Raw genomic sequence first — 23716 nt, forward strand, 5'->3', positions numbered from 1 at the left:
AATTGACTATCCGTGGATTGTAACTGTGATAACAGTTTCCAATCCAAAGCAGTTATTGTAGCCTGAAACCCTCCCCCCGCCAGGGGAGAATAAACCACTGGACAGGCAATTTCCATAGCAGCTGATATAGCTTCGTCATCCCCCGTGTCCATGATTTCTTTTGCTACCGCTGCCCATGCCTCCCTTCGCTGCTGTGCAATGGCCCCCACTAGGTCATTTTCTGACCCAAGGATCGGCACATTACTAGGAGGAGGAGGTGTAGGGTTTGACACGGGGGCAGGCGGTGCGGACGGCATTTTTGGAGTACACGCGGGGGGGAAGCTGCTGCCTGAAGCATGCGCTGATACTGGCAGGGAGCTGCTTTTTAAAGCAGGAGCTAATGTCGGCGGGGAACTGCTGTTTAAAGCAGAAGGTGATGCAGGCGGCAGATTGACTGTGGATGTAACAGGGGGTAACGGGGAACCAAACCAGTCCCCAGATTTTGAATCTCACTAGGCACCTTCTGCCAAAGGCTCCAGGACAGATTATGGCTCCTGGATGAAGAGTAGAGTATGTTTTTTATATCTGGTCCTGTCCTGACTGGGCTAAGGGTTATTGTATGAGTGATTCTTTGCTCGATTTGGGTAAAGACTTGTTGCTGTTTAGGGTCCCACTGGAAAGTGTTCTTCTTGTGGGTGATTAAGTAGAGGGCTCATAATTTGGATATATTTAGGAATATGCATTTTCTAAAAGCTTATGGTGCTTAGGAAAGTTTGTGTTTCCTTCTTCTTGGTCGGTGGAGACATGAATGTGATTATGTGGATGACATTGGTGGGAATCTGATGCTATTTTGTTACTTTATTCTTAGGAACTGGATTTCTTGAGTAGGTCCCTTAACTTGGTTCTTCTGGGTGGTAAAATGAGTTTTTAGGAGAATTTGGATGCTTTTCTCTCTTTTTTTAAACACTTTTGCTGCTGTGTTCCCCCTCATAATAATGTTATTCATGTACTGTAGATGTTCTGGAGCTTTATCTTTTTTTTAGTGTAGTCTGGATTAGTCTATGGTAGATGGTAGGATTGTGTTTCTATTTTTGGGGCAGTTGGTTTTAGGTGTATTGCACACCCCTCTATGTGAAGGCAAACTGAGGTCTGTATTCTGCTGTTAGAGGAATGGAGAAAAATGCATTGGCAATGTTAATAGTGGCATATTATTTTGTTGTTTTGGGTTTTAGCTCGTATTGGAGTTCTAACATGTTTAGTATAGCAGTGCTCAGCAGTGGAGTCACTTCATTTAAGGTATGATAGTCTACAGTTAATTTCTATTTTTTTTTTATTTGTGTATAGGCTAAATGGATCTGTTGAAGGGTGAGTGGGTTTTGTTGACTACTTTTTGGCTTTTTAGCTCACAGATTATTTTGTGAATGGGAATCACTGTATCTTGAGTTGTTTTGTATTGGTGGTGGTGTACTGTTGAGGTGATAGTTGGTATTTGTTGTTCTTTTACCTTTAGGAGTCTTATTGTAGATGGGGTTTTTGATAGTTTAGGTAAGGTGTTTAACTGCTTAATGTTCTTTGTTTTTATAGCTGTTATTTTAAACAACCACCTGAGTTTTTTGGGTTTTTGAAATATTTATTTCAGAGGAAGTCTGTTTAAAATGCATGGGGCTTCTGGGCCAGTCACAATAGGGTGAATTTTTTACTCTTATTTAGTTAGGTTTACATTAGTTTTTACTAAAGTAAAATCCTGGGATCCCCGTGTCATGCCAGCAATAGAAACAGATTCTGCCCCCACATGTCTTAATGGGATTAATGTGCACTGTGCACTAGTGTTTACTAAGGTCTTATATTTTTATGGTTCTGATGTGCTAGGCTGATGAATTTATACAGTCTAAAAAATATGGGTTTTTTAAACTTTTACTTGGCTAGAGGTAGGGCCCCTCTAAGCCTGGTTATCTCTTTTATCTTGGGCATATGTTTTGCAGGTTCTTTTAAGGGGATTGGATATGTTGTCATTATTATTATACTTGGTAGTTTGGCTATGGGCAACTTGAGTTGTTTCTTTTTTAGTGAAACTTTTTCTCTGAGTCTTGCTTTTTTAAAATTTATGCACTTCTTGCGTTAGAGCAGTAGTAGATTTTCTATTCTATTTCGTTATGGTTTTTTTTATAATCATGTAGGAAGAACTATAGTTCAGCTTGTGGGGTGTACCTTCTCTCCCTGTCTGGAGGATGTTTATGTTTGGTATTAGAACTTCTGATCTGTATTGTTGAGATTTGGAGAATGCTTTCTTTAATTTCTTCTCTGAGTTTTTTGTGATTCTCTTCTATTTTATCTTTTAATTTCTGTAGGCATGTTTCTATAGCTGTGATTTCTGTATGTGTTGGGCTATGCACGGCATCTGCATATGTTTGGAACTTCTTGGTTATATTAAGTACGGTCTTTTCCCTGTCATCCCGCTTTATTATTGTTAAAGCAGAAGTGTATTTTTGTGGCTTAAGTTGTATAAGCTTTTGTTACATTATGGATGTATATGGTATTAAGTCTGGATTTATAGTGTTTAGGTTATTTGAGAAGACAATCTTTGCTACTGATTTTTTTTTGTGTTGAATTTTTTGTTCTATGATCTTTTACTGGGTTTGCTGTATATAGAGATTGTCTGCACACAGATATTTTTGTGCCACGCTTCCCAAGACTTGTGCCTAGAGACTGTGAGTGTTAGCCCCCGTCATCATTTTTTGGTTGATAACTGGATTATTTGACAGGGATTTTAAATGCTTCACTTCAGTACCATCCAGAATTGTATCTTTGCTTGCAGTATTTTAAAGATGGACTAACCAACTAATTATAGATTCATCAGGTTGTCGAGTATAATCTTTTTTCAGACTATGAAGGTCCTTCAAGGAAAAGGACTTAATATTGAATTTTGGTTTTGTGTCAGTAATTGGCTTTGAGGGTCCTTCCCCCGGATCATCATTGTCCACTGGCCAATCGGCTTAGGTTGTGTGTTTTCTGCCTCTCATGGTAGGATCAATAGTAATTGGTTGAGGCTTATTGTCTGGTTTAGCTGCAGGCTTAGGCTTACTATATGGTTTAGCTACAACCTGAGTAGCTGGGGTGTTGGCTGCAGCCTGAGTGACTGGGGTAGTTGTTGATTTATCTCCCTGCCCCCTTGTTTCTATTTGCTGTTCTATAGTATTTAGTAGTGTGTGATAAGCATAGGCCATGGTCTACCTTATTGCAATGATCTTTTTTTCTTTAGAGTCATCATGGCAGTTTTTTTCTAGATATTTCCCCACCTTGTCTGGGTTTTGAATTTGTTTACGTGAAAATTTTCAGGCTGGGGGATCAAAAAATTCTTTTAGGGTTCGACTTGTTTTTTTTCATTCTGTATACTACTTAGAATTTTCCACACCTGGGTTTACTTTTGGGTTAGGGGGTCTCATCAGGTCTTTTGGACATCTCAGCCCTCATTCTAGAGAAGTTGTAGACCATATAGAGCTAACTAGATTAAATACTAGGAAAGTGGTCTCTTTAACATTTAGGGGAAACTGTGTGGGGACCCTGGGAGGCATCCCCTGGATTGGGGAGACACAAGAGGCTTCCCTCAGGGGCTGTTGGGACCCCATTGGCTCCTCCCCTTGTTCCTATGTCCCTGAGCCACTCCCTCCCTATTCCCCGATTGGCCCTCATCTTGGAACTGCCCCGAGACTACTGTGGAGCCCCTACCTCTGGGGAAAGAGAAACCTGGACTCCCTGGATGAGTGTGCCCTGGGACCCTGAACATCTTACCGCATGGCTGAATTAAACATCTATGCAAAGGCCCTTTTTGCTTCCTTACCCTAGACTTTATTAGCAGCTATTCCGGGTGCAGCAAAACTGAACATATTCAAAAAGTGTCTTAACAGATTCAAAGGAGAAGAAGGAAAGGCTGAAAAGGCTCATCTCCTGCTCCTCCTCTAACAAACTGGCTGTAATTACTAATAAACTAAAACATGCTATTGGAACTAGAACACAGGGTAGGATGAAGAAACTATAAACTATATATATTTTGAACAGATTCTGTGATGGGTTTCTCCTTGAGCCAGGTCTTATGAGCTCTCGGAGAACCTATCACACCTGAGATAGCCCAGCTACCCTGAATGGCATAAAATTAGCAGGATGGCTTCTGAGGTAGTGTTGGAAACTGAAAAAGGTTTAATAAAAGGCAAAATAACAAAGCTCTTACAGAGAAAAACTGAGCCAGGGGCAGGAAGTTCTTGCTCCTGCTAACACACCCCACAAAATCAATTATTTCCTTTGTTCTCTTCCTTTTCTAGTGAATTACCTAGGTGGGACCTCTTGGCCTCTGTCCAATCGGACAGCCCCAGGTCTGAGGTGAAGTCCCAAAGGTCCTATGAGGTGTCTTTTGTACCAAATTGAGAGAGAAACTTCTGGGCTTTTTGCCTTTTTAAGCAAACAAAGAATAATTTAGTCACTCCGTCAAGAGGGGGCACATTCCTACAATTCTAGTACCTTTGTAAACTCTATAAATTATTATTACTGAGCTTAGCACAATAGTTATTCTAATTCATGCCCCTCTACTGTAAAAACTGTGTTAGGGACAATACTGGAGCTATTTTGCGATAAGAAAATAAGCTTAGGGACTAGAAAGACATTAAAACTTCAAAAACTTTTAGAGACTAGAAACACCTGAAGGCTTCTTCCTAGAAAGATTATGAATTTAAGTAACATAGCTACTGACTGATTTATCTTAATACAGAGTAAGTACAACTAAAATGTAATTAGTATAGGTTTTTTCTACTTTCTTGAGCCCTATGTTATGCACCAAAAAATGGTTTTGTCCTGGTTTAGGGCAAATTTGGGAGAAAACTTCTAAAGGGGTTTCTCTAGAAAGCAAATTTAAGTGGACCCTCCCCCAGCTGGTTTGGGAAAATATTTCCTTGGAGAAAAGTGGAAAAAACTGTTTATTTAACTGGCAAAGCATTTACTAGCACAAAAAAACCCAAACCAAAACAAAAAAACCCCACTATTAAACAATAAAACCTCTTGCCATTCCAAAGAGATGACAAACTCAGAAAGTCTCCTTGGTGGGCTGTAGCTCGGCTCACTCAGTCCCTCTGGCACTGGAAATGCCCTGGCCCAGGCCAGGCTCAGTGGGCCAGAGGTGAGAGTTGTTGGTGCTCTTCTGGGTTTTTAGTCTAGAGCAGGTTTTAACAGTTTTAAGAAAAACTACAGTTCAGGGAACTTCTCTGCCTCAGATAGCTAAAAACTAACTAAAAAGTAAAGGAGAGCTCTCTCTCGCTATCCGTGCTGCAGACAACATAGTCAAGGAGAAGGATGTGGGCGAGTAAGTGCAGTTTCTGATAACAAACTCTGCGCTTCTTCTCTCCCCCCCCCTTCGCTCTTGAAATCAGTCTTAAAGGTACAAAACTTACTTCTGGGCTAAACAGATGAATGGGGATACAAGCATCATAATATCACCCCAGGACATTAAGATAGCCTGAAACTTTTTTTCTTTTTTTTTTTTTTTAAGTATGTAGTAGTTTTTCTTTGCCTGGGTTTGTAATTTTATAAACTCTTGGAAAAAAAGCCATGTTCTCTCCTGTCTGGTAGATTACATCCTGCTGGCCAGTTTTTGCCCTGCAAAGATGGTATGCATATTTGGTGCTTTGCTCTTGATCACATCACAATCTGGGGATCATAGTGAAGGCTGATTGTGGAAGCAGGTTTGGTCTAACCTTTCAACTCTGGAGAAGTTTCATTGCAGCAATAACCATTTGTGTTTCCACAAAAAAATAAATAGGTCTGTATATAACATTGTGCTTGATTTTGTGAGAATGTGTGTGTAAGGAAGACTTGTATTTGGTTTATACACATGGGAGATGGGTCTGAATGTTTCAAAACAAAGTCCACAGTGTCAGTCTCTTTTGATCTCAAATTTTCAGGATGACATACTCTGTGATTTAAACTTTTTATCATAGTCTCAATAAGAAATACAACAAATGGGCTCAATCCCCTTTTGCCCAGACTATCACGCAAATTCACTTATTCATCATTGAAATCATAAGGTTTCATAAGTTAGAACCCATAACTCCTAATATTATTCACCTGTTAACAAAAATTGTGTATGGTTAGTCTATTTCTGAAGGTAGATATTTGGGAAGTGAAAATGTGATGCTGTTGAGTCAGGGACGGAAAGACTCCAGTCTTCAGGTGGATCAGAAGGCTCAAGAAGAATCTTTATTAGCAAGAAGCAGCGAGCTTTATAGTCTCACTTGCTAAGTGGGACTAAAATGGTCTCAAAGTAGAAAACATCTCACATTATTGGTGCCTATGAATAGCACGCTGTGGAGAACCATAACTATAAACAATGGTTACAGAAAGAGAGATAAAAATTGTTTGAATTCTTTCGTCTAAGATTCCCAGGCTCAGCCTGGGAGAAATTGTCTCTGTTCTCTCTTCAACTGAACTGAGAATATCCACAAAAATGGATTCTAAAATCCATCCCACTATGATTCCTGTACTGGGGTGTTTCCAAGTCTCATCACGTTTAACTTTTCCCCATAGTTGGGTTCCCAATGGTGACTCCTTCCACAAGGGACATAAGGTTAATACTCCCAAGTGTCTATTGCACTCTTGATTCTCCCAAGGGCAAATGTGTGGTCCAGATCCCATTACTTCCCACCCATACTGTGGGTCCTAATGATTTTACCATGTCCTGCTGAAAGTCTATATCTCTCCAAGTCTTCTTATTTGTTAGGTGAGACCAGGTGTCATTAAGAAAGGTAGAATAATTTCTACAAACACATCCTAACCTTAGAGCTTGAGCCACAGCCATGAGTTGCTGTATCTCAGGATTCTTACTAGTATGAGTGTATACTTGAGTGCAATTCCACTTTTCTTTTATCTTTGGATCCTTTTGCCTTGGCCTAATTAAATGAGAATATTTTATACCAACCTGTAAGGGGTCTTCTGGGAGGCCTGGATTCCCTTCCCAGTCCAGACACCATTGAACTGGCTGGATATATTCCCATTGTCCCGTTTGACGGCTGTTCCATGTTTAGGGTATTTGACATCTCCAAGGGGTGTTAGTGCAGTCTGTCGGCCGATAAATATTCCTTGGGGTTATTTCCAGATCTGGTTTTAAGATATTACAACTCTCAACATTCTTACACATCCATTGTAAGGAGTATTCTTCTTCCATCCCTGTCCAAAATAGCATGGGTGCTATTTCCTTGCCACATGTGTTCCCAAATTTTTGTCAAATTGCTGACTAAAACTTCCCACGGAACTGGATTTTCTGCACAAGTTGGTGAAGTTGGTGTTGGCAAACAAGCTGTTATAGAGGTTACATTCTGTAATCTGCCAAAATCTTGCACTAGCTTTAAGATCACATTTCCCTTCTCAGAGATTAACAACATAGTTTTTATTATTATTATAAATATGCAATTATTTATCATCTTCATTTAGATCCAATAAATAATATCCCCCTAGAAAATCATATTGTATACCTAAAACAATAGGATTTACAGACAATAAAAACTCTGTGGTGTTAATTAATGTTTTTTTTGCTGTGTTTAATGCGTGGTTGCTGGTTTTACCTGTGTGTGATGGACCCAGGGTTTGATTCCTTCCACCTTAAGTGCCATGTAGGTTACCAGGAGGACGTGAAAGGGTCCTTTCCACTTTTCTTTTAAGGGTTCAGAGTTCCAGGTCTTAACATATAGAAAGTCCCCAGATTGGTATGGGTGAACAGGTGCATCCAAAGCAACTGGTCCCAATAGGGTTATAAAATGGCAGAATCCTGCAAGGGTTTTCCCTAAAGAAATTAAGTATAGATTTAAATCTGTTTTTCCCTTTGAATGTATTTGTCCTAGGTTACAATATAAAGATGCATTCTATCCCCATCTTCAAGAGCTGTTGAAACCAGGAGGTGCATTGTTTTTCCTTATCTCTTGTCAATGGACCCATCAATGCCTTGCCACATGACTCAGAGATAACTCCCTTCAGGAGCCATTTCTGTTTAATGGGCAATCAAGGACCCACCGCATGACTCCTAGAATGATATCAGCCCATTGTTCGATGCTCTGCCCAGGGGGGAGGAGCTAAGCATCCCCAGCTGGATATAATCTGGGGTTTGGGACAGAACAAGCTGCCCTTACCCACTGGTTTCCAGAGGACAAGAGCTACCAGATCTTTTCTACAGGATCACCACTTCAACAAGACCATTTTGTCTGGACTGCTACCACCACCCTAACTAGCAGGGTGTGAGGTTGCATTCTGACTCTGTCAGTGGTTTTTTTCCCCCTTTTCCTAATAAATTGTATTACTGACTTGGAGTCTCTCACTGGTTTTGATTTCAAACCACAACACTATTTCTCCAAGATAGGATGGTGTCTGACACAGGCATCCATACAGCAATTCATAGGGACTTAAGTTTTTGACCTTGGATGAATTCTGACTCGCAAAATAGCCAGAGGGAGGGCCTGTGGCCATTTTAAGCAAGTTTCTTGACACATTTTGCTAATTTGTTGTTTTAATCCTTTCCACTTTCCCACTTGATTGTGGTCACTGCCAAGGTGTGTGTAAGTCCCATTTTATACCTAGAGTTTTGCTCAGCTGTTGTACCACATCTGCTATAAAATGTGGGCTTCTGAGGACATCCCAAGTGGTACCCCAAATCTCGGTATGATTTCTTTAAGCATGATTTTTACCACTTCCCCAGCTTTATTGGTGCGACAGGGAAAGGCTTCTGGCCATCTGGAAAAAGTATCTACCAAATCAAAAGATACCTCTACCTGTTTTGTCTGGGTAATTTAGAGAAATCTATTTGCCAATAATCTCCAGGTGAATTTCCCTGTTCAATTCTTCCAGCAGGTGGCCTTTTCCCATATATGGGATTGCTTTTTAAACAAATTGGACATTTCACTAGGTATGATTTTGCTATTTCAGTCATTCCTATGCAGAGTACAGAGCTTTGGAGACTAGATATCATGGACTTAGTTCCCTGATAGGATTTGTTGTGTTCTTTTTCCATTATTTTTCCCATTACAGAAGTTGGAACTACACCTGTTGGCTGTCTGTTACCCACCATCCCTCCTGATTCTTTGTGGCTTTTAATGTGCTTGCTAAGCACTGATCCTCACTGTCATAATTAGGCTTAAATTCACATATGTCAATTTGTCTTTGTGGTACTAAGGCTAGGATGCCTTTTTCAGCTACTCCTTGAGCTGCTTTGCCTGCCAATTGGTTTCCCACTATAACATTCGTTTGCCCAGGTTGATGTGCTTTGCAATGCATCACTGCCACCTCCTTTGGTTTTTGAATTTCTTCCAGAAGTTGTAAAATTTATTCTTCGTGTTTAATAGCTGATCCTTGAGCTGATAGGAGTCCCCTTTCCTTCCATATAGCTCCATGGCCATGAATTAGACCAAATGCATACCTAGAATCAGTCCAAATATTCACCCTTTTGCCCGCTGCCAAATTCAATGCTTGTTTTAATGCTATTATTTCTGCCTTTTGTGCTGACATCTTAACTGGTAAAGATTGAGCTTCCAATACTTCAGTAGTGGTTACCACTGCATATCCTGCCATCCATTTTCCATCCTTCATGAAACTGCTCTGTCGTGGTTTAGGGAAAATTTGGAGGAGAATTTCCAAATTAGGGCCCCTCCAGTAAGCAAACCCACACAGCCCCTCCCCCCAACCGGTTCGGGAAGGATTCCTCGGAGAGGAGTGGAAAGAACCTGTTTATTTAATAGGCACAGCACCCCCCAGCACACAAAATGAACAATACCGGATGACACCGCTCTGAAAAAGATGACAAATTCAGAAAGTCTCTCTTGGGGGGTGGTCACTCTGTTCTCAGTCCCTCCAGTGCTGGGGCAGCTGCTGCAGGCCACAAGGTGCAGACTCTTGGTGTTTCCCAGGTCCCAGTCCGGAGCAGGTTCGAAATGGTCAGAAAAAGGAAAGGAGAAACAGTCCAGGAAGAAATTGGACAGTTTAGCTAAACTAGCTAATGAGCAAAAGCAAGCAGAAGCGAAGCAAGCAAGAGCGAGAGAGAGCAAAGCAAAAAGCAAAAGCAGGAAAAGCAAAAGCTGCAGTCTCTGTGTCCTGCCAGGCTGATAAGAAAACCAAAACAAAACTTTCCCTCTTCAGAGCCGGTCTTAAAGGTACAGAACATAATATCCAACATTAACAGAACACATGAATGGGGATACAAGCATCATAACGTCACCCTGGGACATCCTCCCATCTGTAAATAATTCTAAATCAGGATTGTCTATTGGATCATCTCTCAGATCAGTTCTGCTGGAATATACCTGTTCCAATAGTTTGGAGACAATAATGTGCCAGGGCTCCCTCATCCACTGCCTTTGGATCAAGGAACGCGGCTGGATTCGTGGCTGCTGTTGTCTTCAATTCCACATCATCCTGTTCCAAAAGCACAACTTGGTATTTGAGCATCCTGCTGGTGGACAGCCAATAGCCACCCCCCCCCCCCCCTTTCACTCTAATACATGTATCACCATATGAGGGACAAAAACAGTTATGTGCTGTCCAGTCGTGAGCTTCCTGGCCTCTTGGATCTGTAGAACAGTTGCAGCAACCACTTGCAAGCATCCTGGCCATCCTTTGCTCACATTGTCCAGCTGTTTGGAGAAATAGCCTGCAGGTCTCCTCCAGGTTCCCAGCTTCTGCGTCAGGACCCCCAGGGCTAAATGTTGCCTCTCATGTACAAACAGTTCAAAGGGCTTGGTTAAGTCAGGAAGCTCTAATCCAGGTGCTGTCATTAATGCCTCTTTCAGTTTTCAAAAGGCAGTTCAGCACTTGTGAGTCCACACCAATTGTCCTTTTTTTGTTTCTTTTAGGGCTTCATAGATGGGCTTCTGTTTCGGTGAGGGAAACTTGGATGCTCAATATGAGTGTTTAGCAAGCTTCGTTTATTGAAGAGAGCATCAGACTTTTATGCACAACAAGTAATAAGCTCATACATATTCTGCAAGCTAAGCAATCTATTGGCTATACTACAATATCAGCTCTTCCTCATACCTTAGGGATTACATCTTTCTTTTCTCATGTCTCTCTCACTGCTTGTTATTGTACCACAGCTATGCTCAAGGACACAGTGTTTTGCAGGTGCGGGGACCCAGATTAGCTGCATCCTCCCAATTCTTGGTCCAGAACGTGGCCCCTGTCACGTAGCCATTCCGCCACAGGCTTCACTAAAAGTCCATTATTTAATATCCACAACTGGCACCACCCAACCACTACCAGAAAGCCTCATGATTTTCGGATGTTCTATGGTTTTGGAATTTGGCAGATTTCTTCCTTTCTGTCAAGGTCAAGAATTCTCTGACCTTGAGTGATCTTGAAGCCCAAATAGTTCACAGTTGTCTTTCCTATTTGAGCTTTTCTTTTAGTTTCTCTGTAACCATTCTGTCCCAGAAAGTTCAACAGACATGGTCATTTGCAGGCATAAGTGTTAGGTCTCTGCTGCTAGCAGAATGTTATCCACATACTGTAAAACTGCCCCTTTGGTGTTATTTTTTTTCCATTGTTCTAATTCTTTTGCTAGTTGATTTCCAAATATTGTTGGACTATTTTTAAATTCCTGTGGTAGGGTGGTCCAGGTTAACTGAACTTTGAATCCAGAGGTGGGACTTTCCCATTCAAAAGCAAATTATTGTTTGGCTATTTTCATCCAAGGGTATGCAGAAAAAGGCATCCTTAAGATCAATCACTGTAAACCATTTATATTCCCATTTTAGTACTGTCAAAAGTGTGTATGGATTAGCTACTACTGGATGAATATCTGGTACTATTTTATTAATGACCCTTACATCTTGTACTAACCTATATTCTTCATTTTGCTTTGTAATAGGTAGTATTGGTGTGTTATTTTCTGATTCACACTTCTTCAATAACACATATTTAATAAAATTTTTATGAGCTTTTCCAGCCTCTTCCTTACCTCCCAATTAATAGGATATTGTTTTTGCCTTACCAGTTTAGCTTCAGGTTTTCGAGTAATCCTCACTGGTTTGGCTGCTTTTGATTGTCTAGGCATTTCAGTTGCCCATACCAACAGGGTCACAGTGTTCTCTACCTCCTATGGGATTTCTTCCAATTCATTTGACTCCTGTAACATAAAAATCCTTGCCCAAACGGCTTTTGATTCTGGTGTTTAAATTTGTATTTCCTCATCCTGAAAAATTATTTGAGCATCTAATTTTCCCAATAAATTTCTGCCCAGCAAGGGAGCTGGGAATTCAGACATACATAGAAACTGGTGAGTAATCCAATTCTTTCCTAATTTAAATTTCATGAGTTGTAAAAAGGACCAAGCTTTGCTTTTCCCTGTAGCATCAATTGCATTTACCACTGTCTTGGTTTGAAACAAATTAGGAGGAAATGTCCTGCTGAAAAGAACGTGTCCTCTAAAGAGAGGTAGGTTTCAAGAGCCCCTCCCCCACAGGTTCAAAAGGAATTTCTTGGAGGAAAATGAAAAAAACCTCTGTTGTTTGAAAAAGCAAAGTGCACACAGGCACAGAAAAGAAAATTAATATTGTTAGATAATAAACTTTCTCATTGTGGAGAAAGATGGTGGATTTTTAGAGTCCTGTTTGGCTTCTCCTGAGGTCTGGAGCCAGAATGCGGCATCCTGGATGCCTTCCCCCCACTGGGCCACGGCATGGGGCTCCCGGCAATGTTCAGGTGTTTTGGACTGGAGCAAAGCTTAACAGTTCCAGAAGAAGAAGCTACAGTCCTGGGAGAAAAACTTCTTGCCTCAGCTAACAAAAAAGAAGCTAGCTAAAAGCAAAGACAGAACTACCTTTTTTTTTCTGCTGCATACACAGAGCGGAGTGCTGGGGAAAAGCCAAGGGAGTTACCTGTGTTTTTGAACATAGGCCACCGAAAGAATTCCACCGCCGCGCCCTCCCCTTTGAGCTTAAAGTTACAGGACCCATGTCTGGGCATAAAGCAGACGATAGGGGATACAGTATCATAACATCACCCCAAGACAACCACATTTCTACGAAGTTTCCCTTTACATGTATTCTATACAGAATAAGTTGCTCCTGTGTCCACCAAAAATTCCACTTCTTCTTTCCCCAGCCTCAATGTAACCAGGTGATCAGCTGGGGTAGAACCCCCTGGTCCCCTTCAATCTTCATCTTCTAATGGTCTAATCTTTAAGACCAGGTCCAGCTTTCCAGTCTGTGGGCATTCTCCCTTCCAATGCCCCTTTTCCTTGCAGACTGCATACTGGTCTTCCCCTAACTGTTGTCAGGGAAACAGTGGAAGCCTTCCACCTCCCCTTCCCCTCGTTCCCCCCACCCGACCTCCCCTGTTGGCCGGTCCCTTAGTACCCTCCACAGGTCCCCTAGCCACCCCCAAAGTTGCAAGTAGTTTGTCATGTCTCTTGTTTTCCCTTCTAGCCTGCCATAGTTCTTTTTCCCTATCCCTGTCGTGATATACTTTCCACGCTTCATCTAACAACTTTCCTAAGTCATGTGACTCCATTCCTTCCAGTTTTTGGAGTTTCTTTCTAATATCTGGAGTAGACTGCCCTATAAAGGTAGTTGCTAACTGTACAGCCTCCTCTGGATTCTCAGGATCCAGATCAGTATATTTTTCTGGCAGTCACCTTCAATAGTTCCATGAAAGCTGTGGGGGATTCAGTACTGTCCTGCTTTACCTCATACAGTTTTGACCAGTTCATGTCTTTTGGTGTAGCATGCTTTACATCAAACAATATTCATCTCTGATATCTTGTTAAACAATCTTGGAGTCCCAATAAATTAGGGTTCCACCTTGGATCTGTTGAAGGAAAAATCACATCTACAGTTCCTCCTAAGTCTCCATTAGCATATGCCCCCTCCACCTGCTTTCTGGCCATGGTCAAAACTATCCTTTTTTCTGTGCTATCCAGCAACATATCTAACATCATTTGTATATCATTCCAGTCAGGGTCCTGAGTCCTAATTATGGTTTCAAATACTTTAGCAACTCTATCTGGATCCTCTCTATAAACTCCTGCTGCCTTTTCCCATGACATTAAATCCACAATTGAAAATGGGGTCTTTACTTTTCCTGGACCATGTTTCCCAACCTCCTGCCAGAGGGGAGCCATCAGAATATCCCCAGCATCCCCCCCAACATCTCCTTGCTGCCTTCTAGTGCGTCCTGCAAGCAGGCTAAAATCCTCTGATCCCCTAAAGCGTTGTCTCAGTTCCAGTCCACTGTCCCATGACCTACTTATGCATCTAGCCACGTTCCCTGCTGATTCATCATTCACCCCACCTGCTCTTTGCCGTAGAGCAACCATCATCTCTAAATCATCCTTGTCCTCTCTTCCACACTTTAAGCACCTCTGCCCTAGGCTGCAGACAGAACACCTCCTTTTCAACCTTTTGCCTTTCTTTTCCTTTTCAAGTGCAAAAATTAATGGATCTTGCGGGGTCCTCCCACATTCCTTTTGCCACTCTGGATGATTTCTTAGGGTGAAAAACAAGTCAACATAAGGAGCTTCAGTCCACTTCTTTTCCCTTCTACAAAACAACATTAATTGCAACAGGGTGTTATACTGTAAGGTTCCATCCTTAGGCCACTTCTTTTGATCTTCCAGCATGTAAAGTGGCTACCACTGATTACAGAATTGTAAGTTTTTCACGCATGAGGGGAATACCCCAAATTTGTTTCCAGTGTTTCAAGATACATCCCAGCAGTGACACCTGTGATGCCCCTTTTGAGGTTTTGTTTCCCATTATAACAAATTACTGTTTAGGAGCTCCTTAGAAGGGAGTCTAACCCTTCCCTTTTGAAGGGACTCTAACCCTTTCCATTTCTCACCTTAGGTAACTTTAAACCAAACCCTGTGTAGCTTTTGCTGTGCCTTATAGGTAGGTTAACAGTTAACATCTTTAAAGTAAAGAATGCCTTTATCTTACCAGGGGTCTTGTTCTGATTTCCTTTGGACCAGGGATCAAAAGTTCTCCCCGAGAATCCCTCGGTGCTGGCTGGAAGTCCTGTGATCCCTTGGATCCGTGGAAAATCAGGAGTCTGTCCCATCTGGGTCACCAAAACCGTTACCAAAAATTCGGTAAAATAAGAAACCCCTTAACACCAATGTAGCATTAAGAAGCAGGCATTCTTTATTTGACTGGATGCTCGGGGGGATAGCTCCTCCCAAAGCTGTGCATGCTGGGTACAGGAAAGTTTCTGTTTAGATACTGTATTTTGCATACATATTCATTGATTGTCCCAGACTAAACAAACATGTGATAATCATTTCCCTGAAATCATTAACGTATTTCCCCTCCCCTTTACTCGTGCGTTCTTCTGTCCTGGGGGTCTCTCTGGTGGTCCCTGGTGTTCCTAGACCCTGGTGTTCCAGGTGACCTGGCTGAGTTGGCAGAACACTGAGGCTGGCTAACTTCCAGTTGTCCTTCTTACACAGTGGGCATTGTGCAGTTTCCATAGGCCAGTAGTTTCAGAGAATAAGCATTGTGTTAGCTCACCAGGTGAAGGCCATTTATTATCTGGTAACACACCTATGAGGAAAAGAATTAGTTGCCTAGCCAACAGTGAGTGTGCTCATCCTTCCTCTTCCATTACGGTGCAGGCATCTCCTGTATCACACCAGGAAGCATGAAAGCCTCAGCAGTCCAACTGCTGTTGGATATACTTCAAAAGCTTTTTAGGTAAGCTGGTGTTCTATACTCTCCATCTTGGAGATTTGGTCTATACCATTTCTATAATTTAGCAGATTCTGACCAGACTGTCAAACAAAAGATAACAGCTCCTGGAAACAACAATTTGCAGGTGATAATGGTTGGATAATGTCCCTTTAGTTATTTTTGGCCACCTGTCCTGCCAACTCTAGTGCTTGGCTTTGACTTAATGACTCTGCTCCTAGCATACATTATTCCTTAGCATGAGCTGTGATAGCCAAAAATTTAAGTGGGAGTTTAATGAACAGTCACACACAGTAAAGACAAAATCTTGTAGAATCTTTGAGGTTAGATTTTGAGGAGTACTACCTGAAACACTTAAGAGTTGCAAGCACAGAATCATGCTTTAACCTTGCATTGCACTGTCACATGATGTTCATGAAATAAACAGGGGCAGGAGATTTTCTCCTTTTTAATGCCTTTATTAAAAGTGATCAGCTCGGGTGGGGAGAACCGATGGGTCCATGCTCACACCGCCGCTGCTCCCAAGAGTGGCTCGGAGGAGAAGGAAGAATGCAGCTTTGTCCACTGGTCTGTGGGCAGAGCTGGGGGTTCCGTCCTCACGAGAGCATCGGGAAATCCCTTGCTTTTTGGTTCAACATTCGAGGTCCTCTGTCTAGCTGGCATCTTTTTAGGTTAGGGGTAAAAAGGCCTTGGCAGATACTAGATTCTGTTCCTCACGTCTAGTCATCACTTTGATTCGTCAATTTTGTGTTGGCTTGTTGTTTTAGGGGTTTTTGTCTAGGTTTGGTCAGGGGTCTCTCCCGTTGCATGCTGGATCCGATGTCATTTGCATGTCGACTCGATGTCCCTTCCCCTTCACTGTCTGGGTGTCATCCTCTAGGAAGCAGCAGGGTGTCACTCGACAAAAGGGGGAATTCTTAACCATCAACGACAGGTAGTTAACGAAAACAACCAGTGATTACAACAACAAACAGTTAGAACTCCATCCTGGCAGTAACTGGCCCAACATGCTAACTCTGCAACCTTTTTAAAAAAATGGGCATCTGTTCTACTCATAACAGTTCATGTGTCTGAGACATAACACACGACAGACCTTCGTTGCTCCTCAGCCAAACAGTGTGTTTTATTGTTTGGGGCTTGCTGTTTTAGGCAATTCAAAAACTCTTTGCTCTAAACAGTCATTGGTTTAATCTCCACACCTCCTAGACTCTGAACCAGTCAAATGCTTGTACTTTAGGAGAGTTGTTATTGGTTGAAACCTCTGTCAGTCAGCCCACAGGCTGGCTTATGGAACTGGGCTGAATTTCTTATTTATAACCGGATTCATGTTCAGTACGAATCAGCTTGTACTGCAACATTGCACTGCTTGTGAAATACACTACTCTGATACACCTAAAATATCATGTAAGGCATAAGACTTTCTTTGTCCTGGTAGTCAAGTATTATATCATAAATGAGGCCTGAAAGCTTTATAAAAATGATCAAAATAGAATCTAGGCTGCAAGGCTAAGTACTGCATGCATTTGAATGCATTGCATTTCTTAGGGCGCTAAATAGCTAGGTGTACATACAGCATTCATATGGCTGTGCAACTGTTTTAAATTTCAGTTCCTTCTTATAAAGTATTCATACGATTTGATTGCTTAGATAAGCTCAGCTAATCACAGAGAGACTGAATTTTGCCAAAGGAAAAAATGCTATGTGATATATTTTGTGCAAAATTCCAAACAAGCAAATCTTAACTTTAAATCGGTAAACATGCAGAATATTAATTTATTAGTTATTTATGCTTTGTGTAAAGTACAAAGATACAAAGAAATGTAAAGGAAGTCATGACTGTGCATTAACAAATACAAGCCAAATTTTACTTAAAGCTGATTTTATATATTTCTGAGGTTGAAGTTTGCACAACTATAATTGTTATATTATTTGGCTTTCTAACAATTATGCATTGGTTGTATATTGCTGCTTACCATAATGTTCTGAAAGTTGGCCACACAAGCTAATTTTTGTTCTTACTCTATGATTTTTTTGTGATAGAACATCTAATAGTAATTCCCTGTAGTTGAGAACTATTTCTTTGGGATTGGAATTTTATGCATATAATTTTAAATACCCAGTGGTGTATTCTAGATTTTTTGGAGAAGTTTTGTTTTAGTTATTAACTCATTGCTTTTTTTTTTTTTTGCTTGTATTTTGTCTTCAAAAAAATTTTTTTAATTCAGTGTTGCTTCAGTTGTTACTGTGTTACTGCTGTCTTGATATTGAAGCAAGCACCTTGCAAGCACCATAACCACTTGACAGTGTTTTACCCTGAATTTAACAAGCTGTCCACTTTATGCAGAAAAGTCATGTTTGTGTCCATTGGCTGAAGTATATTCTTATTTGTCTTGCAGGCACAGGAGAGAGTGGCAAAAGCACATTCATCAAACAGATGAGAATTATTCATGGATCAGGTTACACTGATGAAGACAAAAGGGGCTTTACGAAATTGGTGTACCAGAATATATTTACAGCAATGCAGGCCATGATCAGAGCCATGGATACCCTCAAAATCCCATATAAGTACGACCATAATAAGGTGAGATTTTTGTTTATTTCCATAGCTGAAATTTTTCCTCTTTTATCTTTAGGAAATGTACTGAAGGCCTCTAAAAATGATAAATCACAAATTATATTCTACCTAAAGTTTGGAAGAAAAGGGCTTCTTCTAGTCCTGCCTTGAGTTCTCTGCCCTTTGCAATGCTCTGACAACACAGGTGCTGTTCTTATCAAGATGTTTGGGGGGTTTGTGATAGCAAGAGTGTAGAGGGCAGGCTGCCATTTGCCTGTGACTTTAATTATCTTTTTTCCCTTCCTCCCAGCTCATGTTCTGGCCAGAGCACAGTTAAGTAATTTTTCTGGTTTGTACCAGTACTACTTAAGGTTTCCCATAAATATTATGTGGGGGAAAAAATATTAGAAAAATAGGTGGGAATATCTGCTTGTATGTGAGTATATTATGAAATAAAACTTTTGATACAAGGCCTTAGAATAAGCAAATTCTTTTAAAAGTGATGACATCATTGAAACTTTGAAAGAAAACGCATTTAAAGCATTTTAGAAGGTTTATCTTTGATTAACCTGACTTCTTTTAATTTTTGTTCCATTCATAAATTTTCCATTTAAACTCAAATGTATAACTGGTATCACTAGTATTAAAATGGAAATTTTGCATATGTATTTCAGGTCCATGTTTTTGCTGTACATAAAGCACTGAATTTCCTAACAAGCTGACTTGAAGACTTAGTTGATTGTGAAGCGCACTTTTTCTTTTTTTTCAGAATCGGTACTGACAGCCATTTTGCTGTAGTATATGGAAGTCCTAATCATAAATCAGTAAATTGTTTTCTTGTATTATACTGCAAAGTGTTTTGTATTGTTCAGATTGAGTGTTCAATTTATATAGGCTGTTTTTGTATAGTTGTAGTGAATTAGATGTGTCATACCTGTATATGTGTGGCCAGACCTTTCTAATTAGAGCTGTTCATTTCTCTATATAAAAATACCTTGACTTTAAGTGAGTCTATCTTTGCACTCACCTCCTTCACAAGCATTTCCATCAGTTCTAGGTGTGAATTAAAGTACAACTTGCCAAAGTTGCCAGGTTCTAGATGCAATTCCTTTAAAAACTTGGGGATTTTTTAATTCAAATAAATTAAAAATGCAAATTTATTTCTCCACTTTCCTCCTTTTTTTCCTCCATTAAGAAGGTAAATTCATTAGCCTCGCAACCTAAAAAACACAGGAAGGGCATTTCCTATTAATTTGAATCTCATTAAAAAAATTGGTCTCTAGAAAATATCTCACAGTTCGAGTAACTGCATATTTTTAGCACAGTACTTGTCTTGTACAGTAGCTTAGAAAACTACAGCTCAAGCTGATGTTTGTATTGCTGAGCCTAAAGAAAAGAGAGTGAAGTGACACTTATCAAATTCAAAAAGTCCAGTTAGGTAGACATTTGTGATCTTTGTACAGTGTAAAAAAAATGACATCCAGGCTGGATTATTTTAATATCAGTGTAGGAAGAGGCATGTTGTAAGTTAAGGAAGTTAGTTCTTCCAGTGTTGTGTTGGCTTCATAGTAAGTGATATAATTAAAGAGGCAGAGTCTGAAATTCATTGTCCTATATTATAATAATCTAGGATCTTTGAAATATTTATTATCAGAATAATGAAAGTCAATTGAGAAATGTAAAAATTATTGTTTACATTGTAATGTCTCAAAACTGATGGTAAGGCATTGTATCATACTTCATCACACTTTTCATCACACTTTTTTGTCTTGTCAGTTTCAGAATATAAGCTCTACTGAGCTTTAAGATTATAGGTGAGGGTTATCTCTTAGGGATCTGATATAGGAAATGGTGGCTTATGGACTAGGTTTTTAGTTTCCATTTGAGTAAACTGTTACTGTGTTTCCATTTTTTTTAACCAGAAATTTTGAATTTTTTATATGCATCTTGAATTTTAGAGAAGCAGTTTATAAAATTCAGAAAAGCCTTAGGTGAAGTTTTTTTGTCCTGTTTTTTTACAGAAATTGACTTGAGCAATTCTCAAAATTGCCTGTCTGCAAGGTTTTTGTGAATGTACAATAGTATCTCATGTGCAGCCACTGACACTCAAATTCAATTTAAAAAAATCTTATATATATTTTAAAATAATTTTTAAAATTATCTTTTTAGAAATCTGACCTGTATATTTATGTTCCTGTCAATCCTTTCAAATTCTGAATTAAAACAATAATTTTTTTATCTTCTGACATTCCCAGTGTTGTCCATAGTGGCTTAGAAGTCATTGCTCCAGGTAATGTAGTCCCCCGTTTCTCCTTTTCTATCTTTCTTCATATCTAATTGCTGAAGGAAGGCTTTTTATTTTTCGTCTCCTGTTGGTACAGAACTTTTACTAAATAAATTTACTACTGTGCTAAAGAACTACTAGCACTTTTACCCATTATTGTTCCCTTTCAGTGTAATTTCCAGAAGACAGTTGCCTCTTCTTACAGACTGTCAGGAAGATGTCACTCAGCAGTGGTTGTCAGGCAGAAAATCTTATTTGAATCCATATACATAATTTCCCATGAGACTTCTTAACTGTTTATAACAAGATACCTAATGTAAGATAGAGCAAGTTACAAGAAACCATAGTCACTAAAAACGTAAAATTATGCCTTAAAGTAGACCAAGAATTTTGCTGTAAGTTGTTTCTATTGGTGAAGTTGTTTATTTAAGCCTATTTCCCTATAGGAAATGTTTAAAAATTAAAAAAAGCAGATATGGGAAAATGGTTTTAAAGTCCAAAATCTTACTGAAATTGTCTTCAAGGCCAAGTTTACTTTGTTAATAGCTCCACATCCCCACCCCCATAGAAGTAATCTACTGTAACAAACTGTCCTGGTTTAGGGTAAATTTGACATAAAACCTCCAAAGGGGTTCCTCTAGAAAGCAGATTCAACCAGCCCCTCCCCCAACTGGTTCAGTAAAATATTTCCTTGGAGAAAAATGGAAAAAAAACTGTTTATTTAACAGGCAAAGCATTCACCAGCACAAAAAAAATGAACAATATTAAACAATAAAGCATCTTGCCAATCTGAAGAGATTGACTCAGAAAGTCCTTTTCGTGGGTTGCAGCTCAGCTGATCCAGTCTATTATCAGTCCCTCTGGCACTGGAAATGCCGCGGCCCAGGCCCAGCCTGGTGGGCCACAGGTGGAGCTGCTGGTGCTCTTCTGGGTGTTCAGTCCAGAGCAGGTTTAAACAGTTCCAAGAAAAAGAAAAACCACAGTTCAGGGAACTTCTCTGCCTCAGATAGCTAAAAACTAATTAAAAGCAAAGGAGAGCTCTGTCCCACTGTTTGTCCGTCTGCAGACAACACAGTCCAGGAGCAGGAATGTGTAGGAGTGAGTGCAGTTTCTGATAACAAACTGCACGCTTCTTCTCTCCCCCCCTTTGCTCTCAGAACCAGTCTTAAAGGTGCAAAACCTATTTCTGGACTAAACAGATGAATGGGGATACAATTCAGCACCATGAAGTCACCCCAGGACACAAACACACAAAAGTAAGATATCAGGATCAGGTATGGAGTCAAATTACATAAATTCTCATCTCAAGTAGTGGAGTCTTAAAAGTTTTGGATCTCTTCAGTGAAATTTCATGTTGAACAACAAAGTAGTAATTTCACGTGACATTTTTTTTCTCCCTGGTTAAAGTAGGTATAAAGTCTAAACATTAGGGCTATGTGAACAACATAGGTTGGAGAAAACAACCTCCCTCATATACCTTACCTGGTATTCAAAGAGTATGAAGGATTGAATCCCAAGCATCAGCATGCAAGCTGTGTGTGAGATGCATTGACTCTCAGATGATGAAGAATCTGCAGGATTTATGGCCTTCTAAAAAGAAATTATTATATTTTTGGGATGTTGAAGTGAAATGTTTCTAAAGAATAGCTTATTGGTCTGGAATACACATAAAAAAACCCTGAACTGTGAATCTTTGTAAAAACTATTCTTCAGCGTCTCAAAGCTGAAGCAGAGCTTAAAAGCAGGTTGCAGGAAAAGGGGATTTATACTAGTCATGTTAGTTAGTGCTCCTAGTACTCTCAGATGTCTTCCTCCAGACACACAAAACTAAAGAAAAATTACCCAGGAAATAAAAGTCTTGCAGTCAGTTAAATGCTTCTAATACTATGAAGCTACTGATGAAATTTTTTTCCACAAGAAATAGATTACCTAAGAGCAAGCCGATACGGAAAATAGTGCAGTAAGATTTCAAGTATTGTAATCAATTAACATCTATGCAGATAAAGAAATTAAAGATTACTTTTTTTGTTCATGAGCCTTGTTTAATATGAGGTAAAAGCTGGTTCCCCAATAGCTTTACATTTCCTCCTATGAGGATTTGCTTTAAAAAGGGCTTCAATAAAGCCATGAACATTTTTTCTTCAGTGCTTCATAAAGAATAAATTTCCACAATCCAAAACAGAACTCAGTCTACCCCTAACTGCTTTTCTTTTTATCTGTCTTCCTCTGTCAGTCATTTATTTCTCTCTCACCCAGCTGGTGTCTCTCCTGTTTTATTTTACATTTGACATTATAAAGTTATCTGTTTATCTGTGACCATATTGTCCTACTCTCTATTGTTTTCATTTTTCATTACATTTAAAGCAAATTTTTTTTAAAGCCATTGCTTACTTCCCTTTTTTGTTTTCCTTTTGGTTAGAGCTGAAATTTCTTGCATTTGCCTGTATTGCTCTGAGTGAAGCCCCTCTCGTTGGGCCCCAGAGGCTCCCCTGATGGGGGAAAACCTCCTTTTAACAGTTCTGTGCCAGGATTGAGAGACGCATGGGACTTTTTTTGGTCTTCAGGCTGCCGTGCATTGTTATCTTATCAGAAAATTGGCGTGCCATCTGCCAGACTTAGCGCACAAGAAAGTACAGCAAAAATGGTCACAAGATGTACGGTTTCAAGGTCTTTTAAAGCTGTTTTATCCAATTAAGTCTTAAAACGTACTTTATTTCTACCTTTCTACCAATAACTAATCCTTTGTCTGTCCATGTAACCTCTGCACTGCGGCAAATCACCCTGTGCCACCAACACTGCAGAAAATGGAGTAGATGAAGAAGAAGAAGCTTGAGACAACGCCCAAGATCGTCCATCTTGCCTCCTATCTACCTCTATACTAAAATCCCAAAACTCTAAATTTCTCACTGTGTGACAAACTACACTATTCTCTATGATCTATTTCACACACTTGTAGACTCCAATCCATCCCAAAGTCTTGGAAGTCTTCTCCATGGGCGAAGGTTAAAGGCAGTGCTTCTCTGGGGGCCAGGACCCCTCAGGGCAGGCAGAGAAATATTCCCCGTGCCCTGGGTTCCTACATTGCTCAAATGATTTTGTAAATTATTTGTTTCCATCTCCTATATTCTTCTTTACTTTTTCATATTTTAGCCCAACAGAAGTGACTTTTAGATTATATTTTTTTCCAAGTGTAGGAAA

The 23716-nt window shown here is 40.0% G+C and overlaps 1 protein-coding gene across 1 annotated transcript in view; it reads left to right on the top strand.

The window, feature by feature from the left end:
- LOC143696579 (guanine nucleotide-binding protein G(q) subunit alpha) overlaps window positions 1-23716 on the top strand; it is a 187661-nt gene that overhangs the window by 74062 nt on the left and 89883 nt on the right. Inside the window, exon 2 of the mRNA XM_077193161.1 lies at window positions 18077-18261. Coding sequence (XP_077049276.1) covers window positions 18077-18261 — 185 coding nt within the window. The remainder of the gene's footprint in view (window positions 1-18076; window positions 18262-23716) is intronic.

Source organism: Agelaius phoeniceus, chromosome W (genome assembly GCF_051311805.1).
Source record: "Agelaius phoeniceus isolate bAgePho1 chromosome W, bAgePho1.hap1, whole genome shotgun sequence".
Classification (NCBI taxonomy): domain Eukaryota; kingdom Metazoa; phylum Chordata; class Aves; order Passeriformes; family Icteridae; genus Agelaius; species Agelaius phoeniceus.